Raw genomic sequence first — 26,503 nt, 5'->3', positions numbered from 1 at the left:
CTTCCCAAGTTTCTTTTGGTTCCTGCATAATTCTCAGTTCTGTTTTCTTCTCTGGATTTCAATCTGTGTGCTCCTTTTCAGAGACCAGAAACATCCCACATGGCCCGTCCAGGCTCTCCGTGAAGGGGTGCTGGTGGACTTGGACATGGAATTTGTGTAAAACTATGTGTAGGCCCATCTGCTCCACACAGTAGGTTCTGAGCATATGCCATCTATTGGAAATGGGAGAGTAAACATGAGAAAACATGTTTGTTTGTGGGTTTTTTTTTAAATTATATCAGTTTAAACTAAGCAAGAGTTACTTAACTAGAGGAGCTCTGTGATGTGCATGGGAAACAGCGTATTGATTACTGACTTGGGAAAAGGGGGTTGATGTGACATACCATAAAGCTATATAGACCTGCCAGCAGTTAGGTGAGCTTTGATTTAACCACATGACGTACATGATTGGAGGGTAACCTACATATGAAAACTTAAAGTAGAATAAGTAAAAGTAAGCTAAAATGAGATTTGAAAACTGTTCTGAGAGTGGAAAGAGGATTGACTCAGGAGCCCAAAGTGATATAATTACAGTCGCTGAGAAGTAAATGTAGCTCTCAGCTTCTTAGCAACCAGGAAATTACAGTTGTCTACATAGTTATCCTTTTGTGATAAAAGTAAAGCTACCTGATTAAAAGATGATATAGAGAGGTAAGATTCTGTCTGGCACTGCATTCAAGAGAAATTGATCTCATGGTTCTTTGTATAGCAAACCTTGGACAACGTAGCAAAAAACTTGACCTGTATTTTTTGCAAAAAAAAAAAAATGCAAAGATGTTCTTGAATTGTGTTTTCTTTGGTTGACTCTTTAGAAATCAGGGGCTTGTCCTCACTGAATTACAGCATAAAGTCCTCACTGAATTACGGTGTAAAATCACAGCATATTTCTTCAGGAGAACTGTTTTCTTCTCTGCTCATCAACTCTGAAAGAAGAGCTCTGAGTTTAGAGAAACTAAGGAAACGCTTTTGGCTGGGAGAGAATAACACCTAGTCCAGGTTAAGAGTCTGACAACCCAAGTGCCCCTTTGCATTGTGTTGATCAAATACATAGATACTAGATGAGCAAGTAGCAGTGTTGCCATTCTCATAGGAATATTCGAAAACTGATTTGTGTGCCACCCAGGTGGAGCCCTTATTTCCAAACATGTTGCAGAGAGAGAACTGTGGGAATAGATGATATAATTTTTTAATGAGTTTCTAATACTTTTTTCCCATCTGTTCATTTACACCCCATAATACTGAACCATGCAATATAGGAGAATTGGTTTTAGCTTCAGCAAATTACTTTTCAAGTAGATGTACTCAATGGCTTTCTCTTCCATAAGCCTAAGGAATATGCTTTAGAACTTTGATTATATCAAATGCTGCATTTTAAGTACATCTCCAAGAGTTTCACCTTAAGAGTTGGAAGGATTGCATATTCTTTCATTTTGGTGCTAGCAAACATTTATCACAAGCAATGATGTTGGCTTTAGCATGCTGATATTGACTTGTTAAAAACAAAGTCAAAAGGATCAGCAGTTCTGGGAAACTCCTAGTGTACGTCCTGTCTTCTTCCCATTGGGCAGTAAGCTCCTGGCAGGCAACAACCAGGTCTGTTATTTTTTGTGGGAGGGTTATGAAATTAAATATTTAATGTCTTCTTTATCCACCTGAATGTGATCATTCATTTAATTTCTTCTTTTTATTGAGATAATAAGTGACCTATAACATACTAGTTACGGGGATACAACACTGATTGGCTATCTGCATATATCGTGAAATGATCACCATAGTAAGTCCAGTTGACATCCATCACCACACATGGGTACAATTTTTTTTTTCTTATAATGAGAACTTTTAAGATCTACTCTCTTAGCATCTTTCAAATATACAATACAGTATTGTTGTCTGTAGTCAACATGACTATAGATCTGTTTTATTCAACTCACTGTGTTCCATGCCTTGCACAGGTCCTGCCACAGAAGATCTTACTAAACACTTCTAAAAAAAGAAAATAAATTAAGGTATTTATATACCTTCATACATGCTTAATTAAAAAACCAAGAGGTTATTTACATGTACTGATGAAAGAGAAATTGGGAAAAAACCCTTTGAAAGTGCAATTGGTATAGTATACATTAGGAGATGTATTACACCTTCTGTTCCTGTAATGCATCCAATTTAGAAGGGTGAGTGCATGGGCCCTTCGCAAAGTTACCGGTTAACAGTTTCTGTGTACTGAGAGAACTCTTTTCACTCAGCTTAATTTTTTTGAGAGTCATCTGTATTGTTGCATGTGTAAACAGTTTATCCCCTTTTATTGCTAATATTTCATTATATGGATATACCACTTTTTTTCACCTATTGATGAACATTTGTTTTTTTCCTTGTTTTTTTTTTTTAACTACTATGAATACTATGAACATTCACGTACAAGTCTTTATGTGGACTATATTTTTATTTCTTATGAGAGAATACCTAGTTTTGGAATAGCGGGGTCAGATGATAGCTGTATGTTTAACTTTTTTTTTTTTCCCTAATTTCTTAATGTTTATTTTTGAGAGAGAGAGAGGGAGAGCACGCTCAAGCAGGGTAGGGGCAGAGAGAGAGGGAGACACAGAATCGGAAGCAGGCTCCAGGTTCTGAGCTGTCAGCACAGAGCCTGGCACAGGGCTCGAACTCAGGAACCATGATATCATGACCTGAGCCGAAGTCAGCCACCTGACCGACTGAGCCACTCAGGCACCCCGTGTACTTAACTTTTCAAGAAACTGGCAGTTTTCAGAAGTGGATTTTCCATTTCCTACTCTCATCAGCAGTGCCTGAGAGTTCTAGCTTTACCACATGCATACTTGGAGTGGTCCATCTTTTCCAGGTTAGCCATTTTGCTAGGTGTGTGGTCGGTCTCCTCTTGTGGTTTTCATTTTCATTTCTCTCATCCGTCACATTGAGCATTTTCTCATGTGTTTAATAGCCTTTTATATATCTTGTGTTCATATCTTGTGTCAATATTTTATTGAACTATTTTTATTTTTATTGAGTTCTAGGCATTCTTTATATATTCTGAATATAAGTCCTTTGTCAGATGTATTGTGAATATATCCTGCCATACTGTGGCTCACGTTTTGGTTTCTTAGTGGTATCCTTTGAAAAACAAATTTTAGGAGCACCTGGATGGCTCAGTCTGTTAGGGGCACCTGGATGGCTTAGTCTGTGCTGACAGCTCAGAGCCTGGAGCCTGCTTGGGATTCTGTGTCTCCCTTGCTCTTTGTCCCTCCCCTGCTTGCGCTCTGTGTGTGTGTCTCTCTCTCAAAAATAAATAAACATTAAAAATTTTTGAAAACCAAATTTTAAATCTTGATTAACAGTTTAATTTTTTCACTTTATGAGTTGTACATTTTGTATGCTATTTAAGAAATGTTTACCTGCCTCTAGGTTGCAAAGATTTTTCTATTTTTTCCCTAGGTTTTCTTTTAGAAATTTTTATCATTTAAGCTGTTACTTTTATGTTGGTACATATTTTAATTTTTGTGTATGGTAGCAAGTCATGGTCAGTATCCTTTTTTTTCCCCTTTATAGATATTCAGTTGTTCCAGCCTCATTTGTTCAGTGAGCTGAGTATCTGTGATACGTTTGTCATAATAAAAATAATGTGGAGTTTTTGCTGGGGGGCGGGGGAGGAGGAGTTCAGAAGAATAAGCTCAGAGATGGTTTCCCACCTGAGCAATAATACCTGTTAACATTTCAATGTCTCATTCAGACACTTTCTCCATGCTTGTGTGTGTGTTTGTAGTTATACCGTAGACGAGACTTTGTAACCTGGTCTAGCTACCTTCAGGTAACATCTCTGACTGTTTCAGATTACCATTTAGACCTCACCCAAGGATCCTCTATTTCACTGTTGTTTTTTCCCCCCTCAGTGGTGACCAAAAACAATTCCCTAGTGTTGCTTTTAGTTTTTAAGTTTTAGTTCAATTCTCTGCCTTTCTTTTAAGGTTCCCCCCTGCCCCTGCCCCACAACACCCCCCAAATGATAATGAGTTCTTCTAGCACAGCTTCTTTTTCAAATCCTAGGGGATCTTTTTAAAGAAGCCTCCCCTGTATTATAAAAGTAATAAATGTTCATTAGAGGAAATTTGAAAAATATAGAACGTTCTAAAGAAAATGATTACCCATCTAACCATCACTTAGGGATAAGCACGATTAACATTTTGGTGTATTTCCATCCTTTTTTTTTTCTTTGCGTATATTTTTTTATTGTCCCAATACTACAAATGCAGTTTTCTGCTCTGCTTTTTACACTTAGTATTACAATATAACCATCTTCTCATGTCATTAAAAATCCTTTATAAACAACATTTTAATAGCTACATAATATTACATCCTGTGGTTATTCCATTGCAGTTTATTTAACTATCTGCCTATCATTGGATATTTAACGTTCTTTTATTTTTTTATTTTTTTTTATTTTTGGGACAGAGAGAGACAGAGCATGAACGGGGGAGGGGCAGAGAGAGAGGGAGACACAGAATCGGAAACAGGCTCCAGGCTCTGAGCCATCAGCCCAGAGCCCGACGCGGGGCTCGAACTCACGGACCGCGAGATCGTGACCTGGCTGAAGTCGGACGCTTAACCGACTGCGCCACCCAGGCGCCCCTATCATTGGATATTTAATTTGTTTCCAGCTTTTTGCTACAAAATAAATTTTCTGAAGACTGGTATTATACAGAAAACTCAGATTTCTATCTAACTTATTTTGTATATCAGATTTAGAGCTATGGAATTGGTAGATCCAGGGGTATGTAATGACTCTCCCAAAATTCTGGAAACATGTTGCTAAATGTCCCTCTCAAAAGGTAGCACTAATTCATACCCCCAGTAGCAGTGAAGAAAGGTCTAATGGATTACATCCTTGCCAGTGTTCCATGTTTCATATTATCATTTTGTAATCTTTGCTCATTTTATCTGGCAGCTTATAAAATAGTGATTGGATTTTGTAGCTTGCAGTCCACTGAGCCAGATCTCAAAATCCCCAGATGGACAAAGCCAGATAGGGCTTGAAAAGACCCTTTGATTGTCATTGTATTTCCAAACCCAGTGAGATGACTTATCCCCATATGAGAAGAAATGGATATTTCTGTGGCTATTCTAAAAGAATTCACAGCATGTCCCAAAATGTACATTAGTCTTAACAAAGCAAGCCTAAGGCTTTCCTTTGAAATTGAAAAGTTCATTATAATAGCAAAGATAGAAATGAGGTTATTCTGAATTTATTTGTTCTTTGTGATTACCTGCTGAAGTCCAGTGATTATTATTTCCTCCTTTGAGTATGCTCTCAAATTATCCCTTCAATACTGAGATGCTGAGGAACAGCCTCTGTAGCAGTATCTTTGTTTTTTTCCCCTTCCTAACCTTTTCCTAAAAACACTTTGCATGCTCTTGCCCTCACCCTTACTCTATCAGAAAGCAATAGGAATTTTGTTGCTGGGTTTCCTACCTGGCTTGTAGATAGCAGGTGCGGGGCATTTGGGGGAAGCCCTTGCATTATGAGTATCCAGTGGATACTAACCTTGTTAGAGCTTGACTAGTCAGAGGTACCCATAGAAGTCTGGAAATACATCACCTTCTCCCCTCAAAACCTCTGATCCTGAGCTTGTTGTCTAATTATATGGGTAAACATTTTTGCCCAACTCAGGAATAGTAAGCCCAGTTTTAGCTTAGTAGAGCTATTTGGGCCAATACTATTCTATCAACTCTGGAGCCAGATCATTTGGCCTGCCAGCAGGAAATCAATAGTATGGCACCTGTTTTCCCCCAAAGGCACATAGTGATGTGTTTGTATAACCACAGTTGGTGAAGATGGGGAGCCCACTCCATGAGCCTTCTTTACCAGCTTTATCATCTTTTGACCAAGACAGCAAATCCTTTTCCCTTCCAGTCTCACAGTATTGTGGTTTGGGTATTTGCAGAGGAGCCACAAGATTCGGGCTAATCTCAGAAAAATATTCTGAGTTTGCATTGTTCCTTGGTAAACCTGTCCTCATCTTTCTTAACTTGCAAAATGACGTTGAAATTCCTCATTCCCTCCCCACCCAGCTTGATAGTCTTGAATTTTCTTGATAGTCTTAAATTTTCTCTATGCTAAGCATTTATTTGCCAGTTCATTTTAGGAAATGTGAAGTCTGGGAATGACCTTGGCTCTGTTACCGCTTCCTTCATAGTATAAGCAGTTCCCTTGCTTTTTAAGTGTGTGTGTTTAAGGTGGGGTGGTGGGGACAGAGAGGAGAATTGGCAGGGTGTGGTAGGGTAGATGTTTTGAGGGTAAAGAAAGAGAGGCATTCATGGTTCCAATGTCTGAGGTGAGAATTCTTTTAAGGACAGCATGCCGAACACCTTTGACGTACCTCGGTTTCCTTGCCTGTAGAGTTTTTCATCTCTGAATCCTGATTGGTCGTAAGCTCACTGAGCACAGTCTGTACGTTATTTCATCTCTGTGTATTCTCTCCTCCCAGGCTTTACACGTTGCCTATGTATGTCCTACACATGTATCTGAGCTCAGTCAGTGAGTTCTCTGCCCACCTCATTTTCCACTCACCCATCAGCGTAACCTAAGTCTTAGTTCCCAGATAGATTTGATCATATGTGCTCAATTAAATGGCCTGTTAGATACTTGGTTTAAAATTATATTGATGCAAATTTTTACTTGTTATTTTTGACAGAAGAAAAGGAAGACAAAGTAAGAAAGGATCAAACTTTTTGCTGATTGGCTTTCAAGAACTACCCATAAGGATGTTTTAGAATTGCAAGAGTAGTATTTTTAAGCTTTTATTCCAAAGTTATAAGAACACATGTTGGTAATCACATGCCAGATACCAAAGTGAAATAAAGTCTTCCTGTGTCCCAGGCAAAAGCAAGACCATCATCACAGGCATCCTTATTTCTGGCCTTTAAAACTCCTCCAAGAGTGGAAATCTGTTTTACATTTGTAATGAATCAAAAGCCTGAACAACATTCTGGATACAGGAGGTTCCCAGCACAAGCTTGAATCATCAGCAGTCAACTTTGATACCAGCTCCAAGTCTTTCAAATACACACACAGCTGTTTGGCAGCCAGATTCAGGCTCTGGTTCATAAAAAAGCATTTTCGGATCACTTTAAAATGTTTTATTAATGGCCACATCAACAGGCTGAAGGAGGTCAGTATGCTGAGGCTCAGATAAAAATGAGTATTGTGTCTTTTCCTCCCAGTTGGCTCAGTGGGAGATCCTTTTTTGCTCTAAAAAGTTATATAATTAGCATGGCACCCACCGCTCATTGGGCAAGCCAAACTGGTTTTTGATGTTCAGAATACAAAACATGGAAATGTCATCTTCATGACCTTCCATGCTGTCACTGATAGCCGAGAGCATTTCTGAATGACACATCTGTAATAATAGTGATGATGAGAGTCACAATTAAATAGCACTCTGGGCTTGGAGCACTGTTCCTTCAGGCTTCCCCCTAAACCCAAAGAGGCCCTGGATGGCGGCAAGTCTGTAATTTAAATGACCTGTGTGTGCTGTCTTTGACCGCAAAAGACGAAAATTGTCAGAATTGATGGCCAAACCACTGACTAAATGGGTGCTTTTCTTGTAGCTCTTCTCTCAGGGAATTCTCCTGATCTGGCAGATGAGATGCACACCTTAGGCATGTTTCAGGCTTCTGTTGTGCCTTTCTACCTCCACATAAACTAGGATCTTTGATTTGACCAGACAAAGCAGAGCATTTAAATTATTCGTAAGGAAAAGAAGCGTGGGATGGATTATCAGGAGAATTGTCAGATCCTCGTGGGTTTATTTCACTCTCTAGGGATTATCAAGGATTCTAAAGCAGCCCCATTTCTACTCTGCTTGTTTCTTTCAGACTCTGAGTTGGAGAGTGCTGTTCTCCAACTCCAATTGATCAGGCCCTATTTATTCAGGTATTACTGGGATTCTTAAGGAGATCGAGACTTGTACCCCCTTGAAGTCTGTTTATATATATTAGGGTTTATGGTTAGAAGCTATTACAGGGTTGGAGGAATGGATGCCAACTCCTGCTCAGGTTAGGTGAAGGGACGAGAAAGAACCCATCTCTGCGCAGGGGCTGATGTCTGATACAGAGAACTCAGTAGCTATTATTACTGTTGTTGTTGTTACTTGATACGGCCTGAATGCTTGCTGTGTGCCAGGCACGTCCATGCCTGCCTTCTCTCTGAGCTACCTATGAAGCAGTTTCTGTTACTACTTTACAGCTGGAGATACCAAGACTTGGAGAGTCAAGAAGATTGCCAGAAGGTCTCATAGCTGGTCCATGTTACGAACGGTATTTAAACTCAAGAATGTTGTCTTCGGAAACCCAGCTATGACAGGCTGAGTGAACCTAGCGAGAAAGCATTTGCTGTTCTCCTCTGACTCCCCATAAAACCAACTCAAAGATTTTGAGGAGAGGGTAGAAGAGGAGAAGAGGTGGATGGGAAGCCTGGTGTAAGGAGATGTGCTCCCTTGCCTTCTCTACTTAAAAATAAGTGTGTTGTAGATGTTAGAACAGTCTGGGGCTCAGGGCACAGGTGGCAGCATTTCCTAATCATAGATGAAAAGAGCCTTGGCATCAGGCAGACTCGTCCGTAGCTTATATTTAACGTGAGCCTTGTCCAGGTTGATTGCACCACCCTGGATGTTGACAGTTAGCTCACTGCTTGTGAGGAATAGCTCTTGGCCAGAAAATCTCTTCAGTATAACAGACCTCATTTATTTCTCCCAGATCCATTCCTAATGTGGCATCTGTTCTGGTGGGTCATGGTTGTGGGTCTGACCTGCATTGCAACTGAAATGCCTTCAGCCCAGAAGCTCTTTTTTTTTGAGGGGGGTATTTATATAGGATTGGCTACCTTCATATAAAGGAGTTTTGCTAGTGTGATTACATTTGACATAATTCCATGCAACAGGTAAGGAGGAATAGTGTACTACTTGATGCAATTAGATTTCTTGAATACTTGTTGAGAGCTTAGCTATGTGCCAGACTGTGTGCCAGGCACTCTGGGGAGAGACACAACATAGCATGATGGCTCCTCGGGCCCATCTTTTAAATTCTGTATATTAAAATGCTCATAATTGTTGACCTTTACCGTCTCTTTATCTTTGTTATAGATATTCACTGGCTTGCTTACTTTTTTTTTTTTTAAATCCACTAATTCTCTTAAATTAAACTTGACAGATAATCTATGTTTATTTTATCTTGCCTCAAACTATGGAAAAAGGCTCTCCTCTTAGGTTAATCACTTCGCAAAGGGCCCCCTTGACTTTTCTTTCTGAACCCCTTCCCTGTCAGTGGCACTGTTTTTTGTACTTCCTTACGAAAACATCAATTTACAGTAAAGAAGCAAATAATAAGTAGTTTGCAGGATGCGCTTATAAATATTTCTGTAGAGTGAGAATTCTTGTTTATCCAGCCGGACCTCCTTTATTAAATTTTCACTGAAGTCAAGAGTTCTAGAAAGCTAAGTCGGTCTTAAAAACTTGTCAGAGATTAACAGGCTGGGGTATAAGGATCAGTCACTGAAAAAACCATCATGAAGAAAATTGTTGGGGTCTTTTTTATTAGGGAATCTTAGATAAGAAAAATGCGTGATCCCCACAGTCCTGGCAAGTCCTGCACTTGTCTGGTGCAGTTACATATATGGAAGTTGCTTTTTAACATTCTCAGCATGTTTTTCAATAGCCTCAAAAATGTGCGTGTAGCTCTAAAATAAGGATTCCATGGCTGACACATGAAAATCAGGTTCAGTATTTGACAGTCATGCGGCCTGTGTTTGAACACAGGCAAACAGTTGTTTGGAGCAATTAGAATGAGATTCTGTGTTTTGCAAGTCTGCTTTTGAATCTTGTTCTCAATCAAGCCCTTCCTAGTGGAGGCAGTGATGCACCATCGCAGAGTAAGCACCATGGTTAGGTCAAGGGACTTTGCAATTTCAGTGAACTGTAGGTACTTGGAATTTTCCAATTGGGATGGTTGATTTCCAGGCGAAGTGATGAATGCCATTTCTGTTTACTTTATTGGGACTGTTGAAGAGATGGTTTCTTCCTGAAACATTGTGACAATGAGTACCATACGATAGTGCTCCAGAGGCAGAGAATGAATTTAGTGGTTGCTGAAGGTAAAAGTGTTGATTTTTAAAAATCTGCTGGGATCAGGGGTGCCTGGGTGGCTCAGTGGGTGAAGCGTCTGGCTTTGGCTCAGGTCATGATCTCACAGTCCTTGAGTTCGGGCCCCGCGTCAGGCTCTGTGCTGACAGCTTGGAGCCTGGAACCTGCTTCGGATTCTGTGTCTTCCTCTCTCTCTGCCCCTCCCCCGCTCATGCTGTGTCTCTCTCTGTCTCAAAAATAAATAAAAACATTAAAAAAAAAATCTGCTGGGATCAGATGAGAAGGAAGTGTCCCGTGACAGCTGCATTTTAAGGACCACCATACAGTCACAGGAAGAGTTGTGCATTCAGATCAGCCGTGGGGTTTTCGAAAGGGAGTCCATGGGAAGCAGATAGGACTGAACTTGAGATTTTTTCCCCCCTCACTTGTGGCCATCGTCAGATTGAAAAAGCAGTTTCGTAGAAATACTTAGAAACATTTTAAGGTAATTAGCCCTCACTTTAAATCATATGCAAATAATGAACGCTTTCACATCCCCTTGCCTTTTTAGGGTATGTTAACACAAAGGAAGCCTCTCACACTCACCCTCAGGTGCCTGCCCTACTCTTAGTGCTTTTTCAACCATGTTAGTGTAAGTACATAGAGAATCCTACAACTGCAAGCCTCAAAAGCAAGTGGGTGGTTTATTGGGGTTGGGAAGGGGGGGGGCTTGAGTTTTTTAATTATTTCATTTTTGTTTTTACATTATTCTGAGGAAAAGTCCTGTCCTAATCCAGTGTCTTGATAAGATCTGTCTGATGTTCTCTAATATATGTGTATTTTGTTCTAATGCCCATCAACAACCTATCAAATGCCTAGTAACAAGGTTTATTTTCTGTGCAGGTGTATGTTTTATAAATAGCCATTTGCTGAAGTAATTTCAGGCAAGTCCAGTTTGAAGATTTATGATGTCTTTGCCAAAGGGTCACCCACACTAGACTGTAAATACATTTACTTGTAGGCCATTTCTCTGAAATGGGCCAAAAGAGAAAATATTTGCTCTGTCTCATTTATCATTAAATTTAATCGTCTTAAGGCACTACCTGCGGAAAAGCCAGGGAGGAGTCTGCTTACATGTCTCACCCAGAGGACACTGATGTTAACGCTTATAATTCATTAGTCCTTCACAGTTTTCTTCTCTATCGGATGGTTTTGTTTTGTTTTGAGAAAGACAGCAGGCGCGCCCAGGTTGGGGAGGGGCGGACAGAGAAGGGGACAGAGGATCCAAAGAGGGCCCCGTGCTGACAGGCTGACAGCCGTGAGCCCGGTTTGGGGCTTGAGCTCACTAACTGTGAGATCATGACCTGAACCGAAGTCAGATGCTCAACTGACTGAGCCACCCACATGCCCCTATCAGATGGGTATTTTAAGTCTAGTTGAAAATGATCGTGTTCCCTTTAAATTTGCTAATTTTTAATGTAGCTTTGCCTGAATATGATTATAGATATAAATTAATAGGAAAGTTAAAGCATAGTTGTTGCTACTTTTGTGATCACCTGGCTAAAGTTTAAAGAATTTTATGGTTATCTGCTCACTTTATATTATTGCAGCTATACTAAAGTTCTCTCCTGACTAACTCTCTTGATTAGAAGCGGGCAGTCTTTAAAACTTTGAAGCAAACAATTATCCTTTCTGTGTTCTGAAGCAACAGAGTTTGGTGTTCAGCAGAGTTCATGTTCAAATTTTTGGCCCACCACGGAGGTTCCTTTTGAAATGCAAACACCTTGCAGCCTGCCCCTCTTTGCAGTTACCACCCCTCAAGGGGAGGACATAACCTAAGTCAAGTCTCCTGTACGGTCACAGCAGAATGTTACCTCTGCACGTACGTGTTAGTCAGAGTCAAAGATCTTTGTTTAATCAACATGTAGACTATCAGATGCCTTCAGATGCTAGTCAGAGTTCAGTCACAGAAATCACCCATCGCAGCACTTGACAAAGACACTTTTAGGGCATCAAGAAGCAGTCTGTATGGGCCATTCATTTCTCCAGGTTCTTTGGGCTCCCTCTATTGAGGTAAATCATCAGGAAACAATGTACCTCAGCTATATTATTTCAGCTCCCAGCAGAAATGCCATCACTTAGGCAAGATTTAATGTGGTGCCTTCAGCACATGGGAGAAAAAAAATGTTCATCTTTTGCACGACATAGTTGGAAGACATTTATATGAAGAAAAGTTTCTGTCCTTTGCAGCAGAGTTGAAGGCATTACTCAAGTGTCCCTAATAAAGGGGCTTCCGTACAAAATTTCTCCTTGATATTAATGCTAAGGGAAAAAACATCTGCCTTGCATGTTTCTTTTTTGATAAAGAACTCTATCATGCAATACTTTCCTTTTTTTTTTCTTTTTTTTCTTTTCTTTTTTTTTTTTTTTTTTTTTTTGCCTGAGCTATGGGGAAACAAAGGTAAATTCAGTGTTCAGTGGGAGTAACTCATGTATCATATCTCTTTTCTCTGTTCCCTTTAATTTCTGTTATTTTTGATAACCAAACATTTGTGTATTTGGTTTAACTTTGAACTACTGACTATCCTTTTTTTTGCAAGAATTAAAACAAATGCCAAGGAAGAGGATAGTTTCCCATGATGATTAGATATTGTAGCCATTTGTGCCTTTTATTTATTTTTTTAAATTTTTTTTAATGTTTATTTATTTTTGAAAGACAGAGACAGAGCATGAGCAGGGGCGGGGCAGAGAGAGAGGGAGACACAGAATCCGAAGCAGGCTCCAGGCCCTGAGCTGTCAGCACAGACCCTGACGCGGGGCTCGAACTCACAAACTGCGAGATCATGACCTGAGCCGAAGTCGGACACTCAGCCAACTGAGCCACCCAGGCACCCCTATTTGTCCCTTTTAAAGTAAACTTGCATTGGGGCGCCTGGGTGGCTCAGTTGGTTAAGCGTCCGACTTCAACTCAGGTCATAATCTCATGGCTCATGAGTTTGAGCCCCACGTCGGGCTCTGTGCTGACAGCTCAGAGCCTGGAGCCTGCTTCCGATTCTGTGTCTCCCTCTCTCTCTCTGACCCTCCCCCCTGCTCATGCTCTGTCTCTTTCTGTCTCAAAAATAAATAAACGTTAAAAAAAATTTTTTTTAAGTAAACTTGCATTATCTTGAAACTTGACTCATCCTGGAACGCTGCAGAGACGTGCAGCACCACCCACTGCCCCATATGTTGTATTGATCTGCATAAATACACCTGCCGCGGCATGAGATCAAGAGCCCAAATGGACAGTTGTTGAATTCCAATCTTAGAGGTGCCCTTGCATTTTTAGTATAACTTACATGTCGTGTTGACTTGGGAGCGTGAATGCGTTGAAGAGAGGTATCCATCACAGAAACGTGGAGTCTGCGTTTTCTGCAGTAAACCCTGCCATCAAACTTTCAGACCTAAACGACACCAATGAGGACTGCTTCTAGACTTGTATCAGTGGATTTCAATCAAGACACATCCACAAAAACCTCTTACTAGTAAGCGTGCCTAACAGTTTTTCTTGGCTACTATAAAAATGGGAACTTTGAGTAGACTAATGTTTCTACCTCTACCAGCCATACACCTGAGTCTAGTTTTCATGTGGTCACTCCATTTCCTTCTTGCCCTATTGGTAAAAATCAATTCAGTAAATATATTCACTGAACATTCTAAATACTGAGAAGGACTGCTAGCCATGAAAATACAGTTTCATGAACTTGACAGGAAATAGGGCCCTTATGCAATAATCCATTTGCTCACGATTTACCACAGTTGGGACATTACAATCGATTTTGTACTGTGTAGGCAAAATGTTATTAAAATTTTATGTATTAAGCTCTGAGGTTAATATGACAAACTTACCATTTTAAAAGTTCTGGATGGTAGGTGCATGTGACTTTGTTTCATTCCTCTTTGAACTTTCCTGTATGTTAAAGTGTTTTTCATGATTTTCCAAAGTATGTACTAGAGAAAAAAAAGAAACACATTAGTTTAGGTTGGAGAGTGGGCGATGTTGGTGAGAGGAAACAGCCACCTCCTCTACCTGGCCAGCAAGGAGATGTTCAAGAGGTTTCTGTTAAGGGTACTTAGTTAGGATTATTTCCAGATGAAAACTGTTTCTGTAGACAGTAAAGGCAGTTACTTATGATAATATTTTTGCAAGTGATTTATTCATAGGTATCAGCATTGCACAGAGTATTAGAAATTTCCTTGCAAGGCTCTGTACACACAGGTCTAATTTAGAGATCAGCTGTATGAAATCCTCTGCTTGCCGCCAGACTGCTTGCTCCCTCCAGGCTGCAAATCTGAAGGGTCCTTCAGGCTGCTCAGAAACCAGTGAGATGCATCAGAGTCCTTAGCCTGAGGTTCTAGCTGTAGACAGACCTGCAGACAACCAGTGTGAAAGTCAGATTCTTTAAGATATATCAAGATACAAAACTGTGTGTGTGTGCACGCACACAGTCACTGCTCATATTTTCTTGTTAAAGGGAACAGTGTGACTTCCTGATCTATCGATTTGACATTGATCATAAGCTGGGTGATGCCGCATGGCTTGGTCTAGACTAGAATTCTGGATGCTGTCAGACTTCTACTTTGCTAGGCCATAGGCATATTTCTGGGTGTCTGAAGGTACAATGCTGAAAGGAATTGTCACTTTCATATTTTAGGAGACTCACTGATCCACAAGACGCTTTTGAGGCAAGTTAAATGCAAGGCCAAGGTTTGGCTGCGAGGGGTAGGTATGTGACTTACACTCCTGCAGCATCATTCAAAGTATATGGAGATCTGTACTTTAAGGAGAGCTTCTGTTTCAGGCGGGGCTTTGAGGCACAGTGCTGATGGGTACAGCAGTGGCTCCTGACCTTTATTTGTGCCATCATCACATCAGTCATGTATAAAACACATTCCCATCTGTATCATCTCTCACTGCGTGCAGCACTTCTCAACTACTGGGGTAGGGGCATCACTGGGGGAAAGGATTCTTCCTTCAGAGCTTGCACCTTGGCTCACCCTGCAGTGTGAGAGCCACCAGTCAAGAATGAAAAGCAGTCATCTAGAAGCCTCAGTCTCAGGTATGGGTGTCAGTTCTGCCATTGATGGCTCCTAGGACAGGCCTGACACCTAGTAGATGATCAATAAGTATTTGTGGAGTGTTGAGTGAATTAGCCAGCTGTGTAATCTTAAGCCACTTAATCTCTTTGGCTTCAGTTCTTCACCCGACGAATGAGGGAAATGGATTAAGGTGACCTCCAGGGCCCTTGTCAGTTGTAAAATTATATGATTCTGTGATTGGTCCTGTACCTCAGAGAAGATTAATTTGACAGGAGTGTGAAGGATAGAGTGAGAACCAAGAGCGAGACAATGCTCCTTTCTTTGAATTAGGCTAATATTTCTTTTCCTACTACCACTTTTTAAGCACTTATCTATGTTGGGGTTTCCCCGCTAGTTTTCCTCCCTTCAGCTGTCCTTCTCTGTGGGGATTGTGAACCCTTGAAGGACTGGAACCATGACTTTCTGCTTCTCTGGGGATCAGAATATCAGGCATCAGAACGCCTGCCAGCCCTGTGAGGGGGTCCACACCGTGTCTGTACACAGCTCCTCTAATCCAGGAGGGAAGCATTGTTTCCCGTTTTCCTGCAGAAGAACCTGGAGTGGAGGTTGGAGAGGTGAGGTGACTGACTGAAGGTCATCACTGGTGAGCGACTGAGCTGCAGGGCTCAGGGTCCCTAATCCTTAGGGACCTAAAGACCCCGCTCTGGGAAAGCCCAGAGATGCATGTGAACACTGTGTCAGAGCAACCACGGGCCTGGACACAGGAGGCTTCTTTTTTCTCTTTCTGATTTTTGTTTCTGGGCTTACTTGTCGCTGTCCTTCAACTTCTCATTGCTTTGGGATCGTTTTCCACATCTCATTAAGTACAACAATTTTCTTCCTTCCTACAACACATTCATCTGCCAAGGATTACACCCTGAGTAACAGCTCCCTCAACCTTTTATGGCCTTTTCCTTTTGCTATACATCTGTAGCTCTAGCGACAACATTCTCCATGTGTATGTGTGTGGTATGTGTGAGTGTGGATAAAATACCCTTTGTTCGTTAGATTGTTCATTCTTTTCTGTAGCAGAAATGGTGTCCCGTCTTCGGTCAGCAGTAGTGGAGTTTTAGAGAAATGGGTGATTTGATCTTAAGGAGGTCTAACCCACAGGTTGTGGTAGTTGGCTGTCCTCACCATTCACTGCCATTGGGCACACAGAGAGAAGTGAATTTGAGAGGAAAAGTGATGTATTCCATTGTGGATATGCTGGATTGTTCTGTGTCTGGACATCGCATGGAGAGATGCTGTGTAGGCACTTGGATAATGGGTATAAAGCGCTGGGGCAGTACCTGGGTTTGGCTTATGCATTTCGAACTACTCATCAAGAAAGAGAAGGAGAGGGGAAGATTGTCAGGGCAGAACATTTAACACCGAAGGGACAGGCAGACAGCAGGGCTTGGGCAGGCAGAGAAAAGGCAGCCAGGGAATCACGGTGGTGGTGGCCAAGGAGAGGCACTTGACAAAAGCCAGGCTTCTAAAATTTTCACTCATTCATGTATTCCTTCCTTCCTTCATTCATGTGACAAGTGTTATCTGTTCACTCCCAAGGCACTGGGCTGGGTGCTGAGGGGAAGAGCAGTGAACAAGCGTGAACAAGCAAAAGCTAAAGGTCTTTGCTCTTTGGGAGCTTAGTGTCTAATGGACGAGATGGACATTAAAGTAATGACATTCTTGGGGTGCCTGGGTGGCTCAGTTGGTTAAGCATCCGACTTCGGCTCAGGCCATGAAGTCACGGTTCGTGGGTTCGAGCCCCACATGGGCTCTGTGCTAACAGCTTGGAGCCTGGAGCCTGCTTCAGATTCTGTGTCTCCCTCTCTCTCTCTGTCCCTCCCCTGCTCGTGCTCTGTCTGTCTCTGTCTCTCTCTCTCAAAATAAATAAACATTAAAAAATTTAAAGTAATCACTTTCCATTGGTGCAGAATATGAAGGTACTGAGCACAGATCTGGAGGCTAGGAGAGCACACTGGACAGGGCGCCTCATCTGGCTGCCTTTACTCTTCTTTCCCGGTCTACCCCAAAAGATACGACCAGGCCTCAGAGCACAGTTGGAGTCAGTCATGTGGACAGAGAGAGAGAGTGGAGATTTCCTCGCAGTGAGGGGAGCTGGCCCCCGACATGCTGCAGCCCCAGGAACACTTCTCCATTCCCTCCCCATCTGTTTCCCTCTTTACTTGTCCTGGCAACACACAAGTGTCTCTTTTCTCCCATCTTAGAAAAGCCCTCTCTTTACCCCACCACACATTATAGGTATTTCTCACCACCCCCTTACGGCTAAAGTCCTCACAAGAATTGCCCCTGACTGTTATCCCTTTCCTCCCACTGCCTCCCGAGGTGCCTGCTGCACTCACACTGTGCCTTTGCAAAGCTGCATGTGGGGAAAGAGGGCAGGCCAGGAGATAGCAACAAGGTGAGCAGGGGAAAGTGTGGGAGAGCTGAAGGTGGAGAGACAGGTAGAAGCAAGTCTTGCGGGGGCGGTCATGCTAAGGATTTTAAATTTTGTTTTAAGAGTAAGGGGAAGAAATGGAGTCTTTCAGCAAGGGTGTGGCATGATCACATTTCCAGGTAACAAGCTGCCTGGCTCCTGTGTAGATCCTGACCTTGAATGTGGAGAGACCAGTCAGGAGCCTCTATAGACTCAGGGCAGGACCCACAGTGCCTCCAGTAAGGGTTATGCACTGGAGAAGACCATGGGTAACATTCATCCCGTTCTAGGCTTAGTTCACATCTGCTAATCAGACACATGATTTTGGATATGTCCTTTTACCCTTTCTAGGCCTCAGTTTCCTTGTCTGTAAGATAACAGTGGACAAGAGCCATCCCCACATCAAGGGTTGTTTTGAGCACGGCATGAGATAACATATGCAAAGCACCAAGCATTTACTGGCAGATAGTAAATGCCATTAATTATTATTCTCCCCATGTCACATTTAAGGAAACAGACTACAGATGCCAAATAAGTAGTGAGTGGATTTGAATGTAGACCTTTGTCCCCACAGCTCCGTATGTCCTCAGTCTGTACCAGGCTCTCTGCTGCTGTGGAGGGGGAGGCCCAGGAAGCTTAGTGGGAGCCATAGTCCATTTCTCCCCTAAGCTTGTGGGAAAAGACTTCAGTTCAGTATCAAGAGCAGGAAAGAAGCTTGAACTAAAAATGATGTCCTGATCCCTGGCCCACCCCGTTTGAAAGTCTCCATCCTGCTCCCGAAAGGAGAGAAACGTTCCGGGAGTCTGGGAGTGTGAGTCCCTTTGGACTTCCTCGGATGCTGGCAGCTTCACCCTGACTTGAAATCTCAGGTTCAGGTAAGGAAAGGGGGAGCTGTCTGCTGCTTAGAAGGGAGGGGCTGCCCCTGTGCCCCTAGGAAACACTGTGCCTGCCAGTGTTACCCCAGCTGCATTCTTCAACCTCAGAGCTTGGGGAAATGGTCGACATTCAGCCTCACTCCAGAGTGGAAAGGATGCAGTGCCAATGGCACTTACAGCTGATGATGCCCTTTGACAACCAGTGGTTTTTGCATTTTGACAACCAGTGGTCTAAGCATTTTGATCCCATGTGGTGTGTGCCCCCATACACTTTTTGGCATGGGCTAAAAGACATTAGTCCTGAGCTAGCATTTTGGCTTCAGAGCCCTCCAGGAGCAATAACTCTATCAGACAGTCCTGACATGGTACATTAAGAAGTGCAGAAAAATGCTACGTCCTATAAAATGCATACTTCAACTACACAGGCCTTCTGCACCTCTATCACCAGGGACAGTTACGTGTTCACTCACATGATTGTCATCACCACCCCCATAGCCAGCTGCTTCATTTGAGTGTTCACTATGTTCCTTGCAGATGAGTTGAACTAAGGAAGCAAGAAGGAAGACTTTACACATGACAGTCTGACTCTCTGATTTTCCACTTAGAATGGACATAGCACATATGTATCTTGTGTGTGTCTGTGTCTGTATGCACATTTTTTGTTGTGGGTTTTTTTAATTTTTTTAATTTTTTTTAGTTTTTAACAAAATTGAGCCCAAATTCCTGCCTAGCTTAACCAGCTGGTGCTGAGTAGTGGTTGCCCTCTTTAAATGGGAAAGAAGCTTTCCAGTTGGCAGAGTCCTCCTGTCTCCTTGCTTTTATTTATATATATACACATATATATATATATATATACACACACACACACACATACATATACACATATACATGCATATATACACATATATATGTGTATATATACATATGCATGTATATATGTATATATATACTTCTTGCTTTACTCATTTAAAGTTCCTGCAAGGGTGTTTACAAATTGCTTGAGAGAGTATAAATTGGTACAACTTAAATGAAGGGGAATTTGACAATATCTATCAAATTGCAAATACCTTTGTCCTTCAACCAAGCGATTTGCTTCTAGAAATTTATTTTCATACTCGTGTGTTTGCAAAATGACATAAGGACAAGGAGGATTATACACAATTAAGCTTTGTTTACAATAGAGAAAGACTGGAAACAGTCTGTTCACAGAATGGGAACTGGTCAAAAAAAGGACATGGCAGACAACGGAATACTGTGTAGCTATAAAAAAAAAAAAAAAAGTAGGAGAAAGCTTTCTATGAACCGATATAGAGAAATTCCAAGGTATACTATTAAGTTCAAAGACAAGGCATAGAACAATGGATATAGTATGCTATGCTTGTATTAAACAGGTTAGAAGGAACTATGTATGTTTGTTTGCTAATATATGCATGAAACCTTTCAGGAAGGATGCACAAAAAACCTCAACCTTTCAGGGGACCAGGTAGTTGAGTGGCAAGAGGAGGCCCAGTTTTTATACAATACCCTGTTGTACCTTTTGGGTTTTAAAACACGTGATGGCATTACCTATTTAAAAAATATATTCTGCCTGAGTTCTGTAGACCTTTGCCTTTATGATATAATGTATACCTATAATGAGAAATAAGGGTTTGTGTTTATTACTGAATTTAGGAGTATGTTTTTCATTGGGTTGGGTTGTGGGATTCTTTTGGTCATTTTTAGTATTAAAAGTGTTTTTAATAAGAGTTATCAAAGGTAGCCTGGGTCTTGAAGCTGTTAATTTTCAAGTTTTAAACATTTCCTCTGTAAAGTTGCACAGACTTAGTTTCCGGCCTTAAATCATACCTATTTTCAGCTTCTCTGAAATCAAGAGTATCTTGTGCCATATCAATTAAAGTAAATGTACTTTCAATTAAAGGTGTTAAGTAGGAGTCTGAAAAGATTAATTCTTTATAAAAGGATGACCTTCAGTAGTTAGATCCAATTAGGCATTTTTCCAACCATATTTCATCCTGATGAGACAAGTCTACTACTCACAATCAATCACTGTGATCTTTTCAAAGGCAAGTATTTTAGGTTCAGAGTCATAAAAGAATGACTTGACTAAGCCACCTCCATAACTTGAGCCATAGTTGATGTAGATAGAGATTATGGGTGTTGGATATTACTTCTGTGGTATTAATATTTAAAGAATCAGGATGTGCATGAAGATATTCTGGGTACAGTTCTTATACTTCTTTTCTCATGGCCTTAGTAGGACAAACTAATTTAGATAAGACTGGCCAAAGGAAAGGAAAGGAACAATGACATATATTCCCATCAAATCAAATTCCTTTTCATTTTTTTCTCCTTCTGTCATTTCATTATTAAATACACTATAAATACTTGCTTTCCTAGTGATCATTTTTTCCCCTTATTGGACTGTTTTAGTACTAATTCAGCCTTTTTAACATACAGCACATAAAACCAAGGCTGTTAAAAAGAATGCTTGCTGATCTTTTATGGTAATACGCAAAATCTTGGGGAATATTGTTTTCTCTCAAAAGTGAAAAGAAATCCACTTTTCTATACTTGTATTAGATATTTCCAATGTAAAATTGTTGGTCCTCACTCTGCCACTAAATTTGTAAATGTGGAAAGGCCATTGAATGTGCTCATCTAAAAAATGGAAAACAAGTAATACCTACTTTGCATATTTCAAAGGTTGATTGCTGGAAGAAAATGAGATTTGATTCATGACATTTGCTATCCATGTTTCTCAAAGTGTGCTCCTATGGCCCTAGGGATCTCTGAGTCCCCTTTAGGAAGCCCATGAGGTCAAAACTATTTTTATAATAACACTAAGAAATTATGTGCTTTTTTCACTTTCATGATTGCAACATGTAGAGTGGAATTTTCCAGTGGCTGGGAATGTGATATGTGATATTGCAACAGACTGAATACAGAAGCAAAAATAAGAATCCATCTATCTTAAGCCAGACATTATGGAAGTTTACAAAAAAAAAAAAAAAAAAAAAAAAAAAAAACCCCAGTTGAAGAACTGCTGATACATATGAAAGCACTATGTAAATGTGTGGCGACACTGGTAGGTAAACAGTGCCACAGGCAAACAGCCCTTCCTTCGAAGGCACTGATTGTTCATGGCCCACTCCACGTCCAGGAGAGGGTCACTCAGTCTGGGGTCTAAGCTGACCTCTGAACCATCTTCAGTTGTCTGCAATTTCATGTGTTGGTCATATGCCCCCTTTTTAGAGAGAGTTCACGATTTTTAGTTTTCAGATTCTCAGAAGTTCCTAAAAGAAGCCCGGCTTTAGGAATTGCTGTCATCCCCTAGTCCTAGTCTATCTCTGAGAGTAGTCACAAAGTCAAGGTGGGGGGACACCTGGGAAGAGATTCATAGTGGTTCAGGGCTCTTATGTCTGTGGCCTGGGCTTGGGCATCTCTTGAATTCTTGACTCTTCACTTCTCTGCTTGTGGAAAGGTACAGACTGGAACCCACATCTCTAGGCCCTGGGAGAAGGGCTTTCTCTAAGCCGGTAACATGCCTTTGTCATTTTTCTGGGCCTCCTGTATTTACTGTGGTAGAATGTCATGGGGCCTAAAGAAACAAGGTCAGGCTATAGACCAAAAAGGGCCCACAGGCTGGTGGCATCATAATGTGGGCACTGTTTGTAGAGACCAGGAGATACTGCTCCAGGATCCCAAACAGGACTCCTTAACAGGATTTGATCAGACTCTTCTGGCACCAGAAGGAGGAGGTTTGGAATGGGGATTCAGGCCATCTCTGGTCTCTGGCTTGGACCCTTGGCAGCTGAGCAAGTATTTGAGGGTTTGCAGAAATTACTATTTCATGTTTCCTACTGCAGTTTCTTATGGTGTTTTTATTAACTTTAATTGTAGCATCTGTTGAGAGTTATCATAACATTTTAGTGTTCTTATGAGAATTTAAAGCCATTTTAATTATAACTTACTGCCCCATATCCTTTCTTGAAATTAATATAAATGGAAAACTCACATCTTAGGTATTTGCTTGTTCCATATTAACCTAGTATCAGTTTTTGGATTGAATATACGTGTATATATGTATTACAATTTTATGTAAGCATTTTATATTTAGTTTTAAAAATTTTATCTATTTGGGGCTCCTGGATGGCTCAGTTGGTTGAGGATCCGACTGTTGATTTCCTCTCAGATCATGATCTCCTGGTTTGTGGGTTCAAGCCCCGCACTGAGAGTGCAGTCTGCTTGGGATTCTCTCTCTCTCTCTCTACCTCTCTCTGTCTACCTCTCTCTCTTTCTCTCTCACTCTCTCTTTCTGTCTCTCCCCCTACCCCCCTCTCTCTCAAAATAAACAAACTTTAAAAAAAAGCTTCTATATTCAGTGGATAATTAAACAACATTCAGGGGTCCCCTCTATGTAGCAAAAATTTTAACAACAAAATACACATCCTTTTTGGGGCATTTTGTTACGTGATTTAATGCATAGTATTGTCATTGTCATAAACCTTACCACTGAGACTGTTTTTCCTGTTTCACTTTTTTTTTAATGTTTTTTTTTATTTTTTTTATTTTTTTATTTTTTATTTTTAAATTTTTTTTTTTTCAACGTTTTTTATTTATTTTTGGGACAGAGAGAGACAGAGCATGAACGGGGAGGGGCAGAGAGAGAGGGAGACACAGAATCGGAAACAGGATCCAGGCTCTGAGCCATCAGCCCAGAGCCTGACGCGGGGCTCGAACTCACGGACTGCGAGATCGTGACCTGGCTGAAGTCGGATGCTTAACCGACTGCGCCACCCAGGCGCCCCTTAATGTTTTTTTTTAAAACATTTATTTATTTTTGAGAGAGAGAGAGAGAGAGCATGAGCGGGGGAGGGCAGAGAGGGAGACCGAGGATCTGAAGCAGCTCAGCAGAGAAGTGGGGCTCAAACTCACGAACCATGGGATCATGACCTGAGCCGAAGTTAGATGCTTAACCAACTGAGCCACCCAGGCACCCTTGTTTGTTTCACTTTTTAAAAATAATTTGATAAAATGCTATTTTCAGGAAAAATATGAAAAGTGTATTGAATATTATTTATTCCAGACGAAAATCTTCTGAAATTTTTAATTATGGAACTATATTGAAGGTTATTGATTTAGTATAGATTTTATAAAAGAATGTTTTATTTTTGGAATTTTGGGAAATAAACATGTTTATATCGGTAAATTCAGTCATTTAAATATCTCCCTTTATTACTGTCATAACTATCTCTCCCATTTGAGGAAGTACCCAGAGGCAACCCAAAATTGTAAAACACTATCTACCTATTAGTAGCATCTTGTAAAGATTGGAATACATTTAGTTTGATGAAACTACACTTCGTTGGATTTTAATGTGCTACATGTTATATATTTCAGAAACTCCAGAAAGGAACTTAATGACATACGGTTTGAGTTTACTCCAGGAAGAGGTAAGTTTTAATTGAAATTATTATCTTATTGCTGCAAAGATCCTTTAAGAAATTCATTACAAGTGTTTGGTTATAATCTGCTATTTGAAAATGCTTTCTTTAAAAATGAAGAAAGGAGGATGGAGGGAAGGAAGGAAGGCAGGAAGAAGAGAAGCAGTGAAGGATTTGCAATAATTGTGGGGAATCCAAACCGAGCCACTACTGCCTACATGAGTTTCTGTGGCATGCTGCGTGGTTTACATACATGTACAAATTACCTATGTTAGCTCAACCATGAGAACAAGTACTGGCAAGGGGACACAGGGCCTAAAGGACGTTATGGTGAGTGTAATGAGTAACAGAGAGCAATCCTAATGAGAGGTGAGCAACAAACGAGCTGTCACACAAAAAAGGGATCCGCTTTGCCCCTCTGCTCTCAGTTCATATTATATGAAGCCTGTGTGGAGGGAGGAATGTCTGTTGGTACACCTTGGTAGGCACATTGCCATTCTTGCTTCTAAATACAATTTTAATATTTTAAATAGTTAGTGAAACAGCTTAAAGGCTAGACTGGTTGCTCTCTCAGCTCCTGGATGCCTGGAGTTTCTAGAACTATGTCGCATTTCTTGGTATCTTTAGCACTTGGCAGATGCCTGCTATCCAGGAGAATCTCCAGTAGTTTTGGTTAATTAATGGATAAATAACATCTACGAACAGGCTTTGGGGACCGCAAGATTAGTTGTTAAGCAAAAATTGCTATTTCCTCCCTTTAGTGTATAACCAGAACAACCCAGAGAGCTGAAAATCAGATGCTGATGCTGAGACTGTGACTCTTCTTCTTGACGGTTTCAGATTTTTAAATATGTGAAAGCAGCCTCAGTGTCTCTATTGAAAACCTTCTAAAATACATTCTGTTTTATTGTTAAAACAAAATACGTTGGGCTCATACACTTGACTATATTAATATATATAAACTAACAACAGTCTAATTATTTTACGTATTAGAGCTCCGTGTACATTTTGATTTGATTAAATTTGATTTCCTAAAATTTTGAAAATCTGAAAGTTTCCAGCATGTTACCTGGTTAATCACTTGACTGCTTTGACCTCCCTACTATTAGAACCTGTAAGAAGATACAAACTCAGATGTGTACAGGAGCCAAAGCAAATGTTTGGGGTTGGCAGGGAGGGGAGGGGGTGTGAGCTTCAGGAAACCAGGCAGTTCTGTCTGTTCACGTTCAGTGTAAAACAAAACAAAAAAACACTGCTGGCCAAAAAAATATGTTCCTGGGCCATATGTGGTCAAGGCACACTGGCCCTGATTTCTAGTCCCCTGTCAGCCTAAAGATTTTATGATTCCCAGTATATTTGAATTAAACTAACATACGAAGTACCTTTTACAAACTATATATTTTAAAAAGGCCTAAACAAATTTGCTAATTGATCTTTCTTCTGGGAACATCCATCTTTGACAGTTTGGAGCCGGTCTGTGAAATTGTACAGCACCAGTTACTGTTACCCAGAAGCTCTCTATTTTGTCTCTTAATATAAGAATGTTGACCAGCCAATACTGTGACAAAATCTAGTAATTCCATAATAAATGTTTCAGGTACAGTAAGTAAAAGAACAACTTCTTATTTAAAGGTTGGGTTTTTTTTTTTTCATCTAATTATCTAAAATTTACAGAGGCAATAAAATTAATTTTAAGGGAAAGCAAAGAAATGAATTTCTGAATTGAGGATTTGGGAAGGGGGAAGGTGGCCCTGTCAGCATTACCTAGCCCTTTGTGCTGGCATAAGCAGCCTCGTTTGCCATTGTAGGTTAAGAGTCTGCTTTTGTTTACCAGAAACCTTAGTGTTGGCTTCCTGAGGATAGCCAGCCATCGCAGGGCAGTGAGCACAGGCCATTAGTAATGGAAACACCATGGATATATCACCATACCTCTGTGAATACTGATGCTGTCTTTTCATTCAGATGGTGTCTACACTACATCTGTGCATGCATGTGTGTGTGCATACGTACATATACATACATCTGTGCTCTATGTATACATAAATGTGTAATATAGCATAGAATGTATAACATAAACATATCTAATATTCTGTCTTCATTTGAGAGTAAGCCCTCTGCATTTATTATTTTACTGTATACTCTGGAAACTAGAGCATATGTAATTATTTATGATTATTTAACCTGTTTGCACATTAGGAATGTTTAAGCAGCTTAAAGAAGAATAAATCACCAATTAGCTTCAAGTTCCTGTTCCTAACTTTACTGATATATTACTTACATGCCTACAAGATAACTGCTTAATGGCACACAAGCATGGAATATTTCTATTTTGGATCAAAATGGCCAACATGACCCTTGTGCTATTTTAATGTGATTCATCTAATATTCAGGAGTCCTGAAAATAGGAGATGCTGGAAACTTGAATCATTTGAGAATGTCATTTGCTTTGGTACTGTTTTAGTGCTAGCCCACAATGTG

At 40.6% G+C, this 26,503-nt stretch overlaps 1 protein-coding gene across 1 annotated transcript in view; it reads left to right on the top strand.

Moving 5' to 3' along the window:
• The window catches only part of STK39 (serine/threonine kinase 39), a 311,613-nt gene that overhangs the window by 216,486 nt on the left and 68,624 nt on the right, over positions 1–26,503 (top strand). The window contains exon 17 of the mRNA XM_040474668.1: positions 23,982–24,034. Within this exon, the coding sequence (XP_040330602.1) occupies positions 23,982–24,034 (53 nt within the window). The remainder of the gene's footprint in view (positions 1–23,981; positions 24,035–26,503) is intronic.

This window comes from Herpailurus yagouaroundi, unplaced genomic scaffold (assembly GCF_014898765.1).
Source record: "Herpailurus yagouaroundi ecotype Mexico unplaced genomic scaffold, PumYag 140, whole genome shotgun sequence".
NCBI classification, from domain to species: Eukaryota; Metazoa; Chordata; class Mammalia; order Carnivora; family Felidae; genus Herpailurus; species Herpailurus yagouaroundi.
The sequence above is the reverse complement of the archived record's forward strand: the minus strand, read 5'-3'. Positions and strand labels throughout refer to the sequence as shown.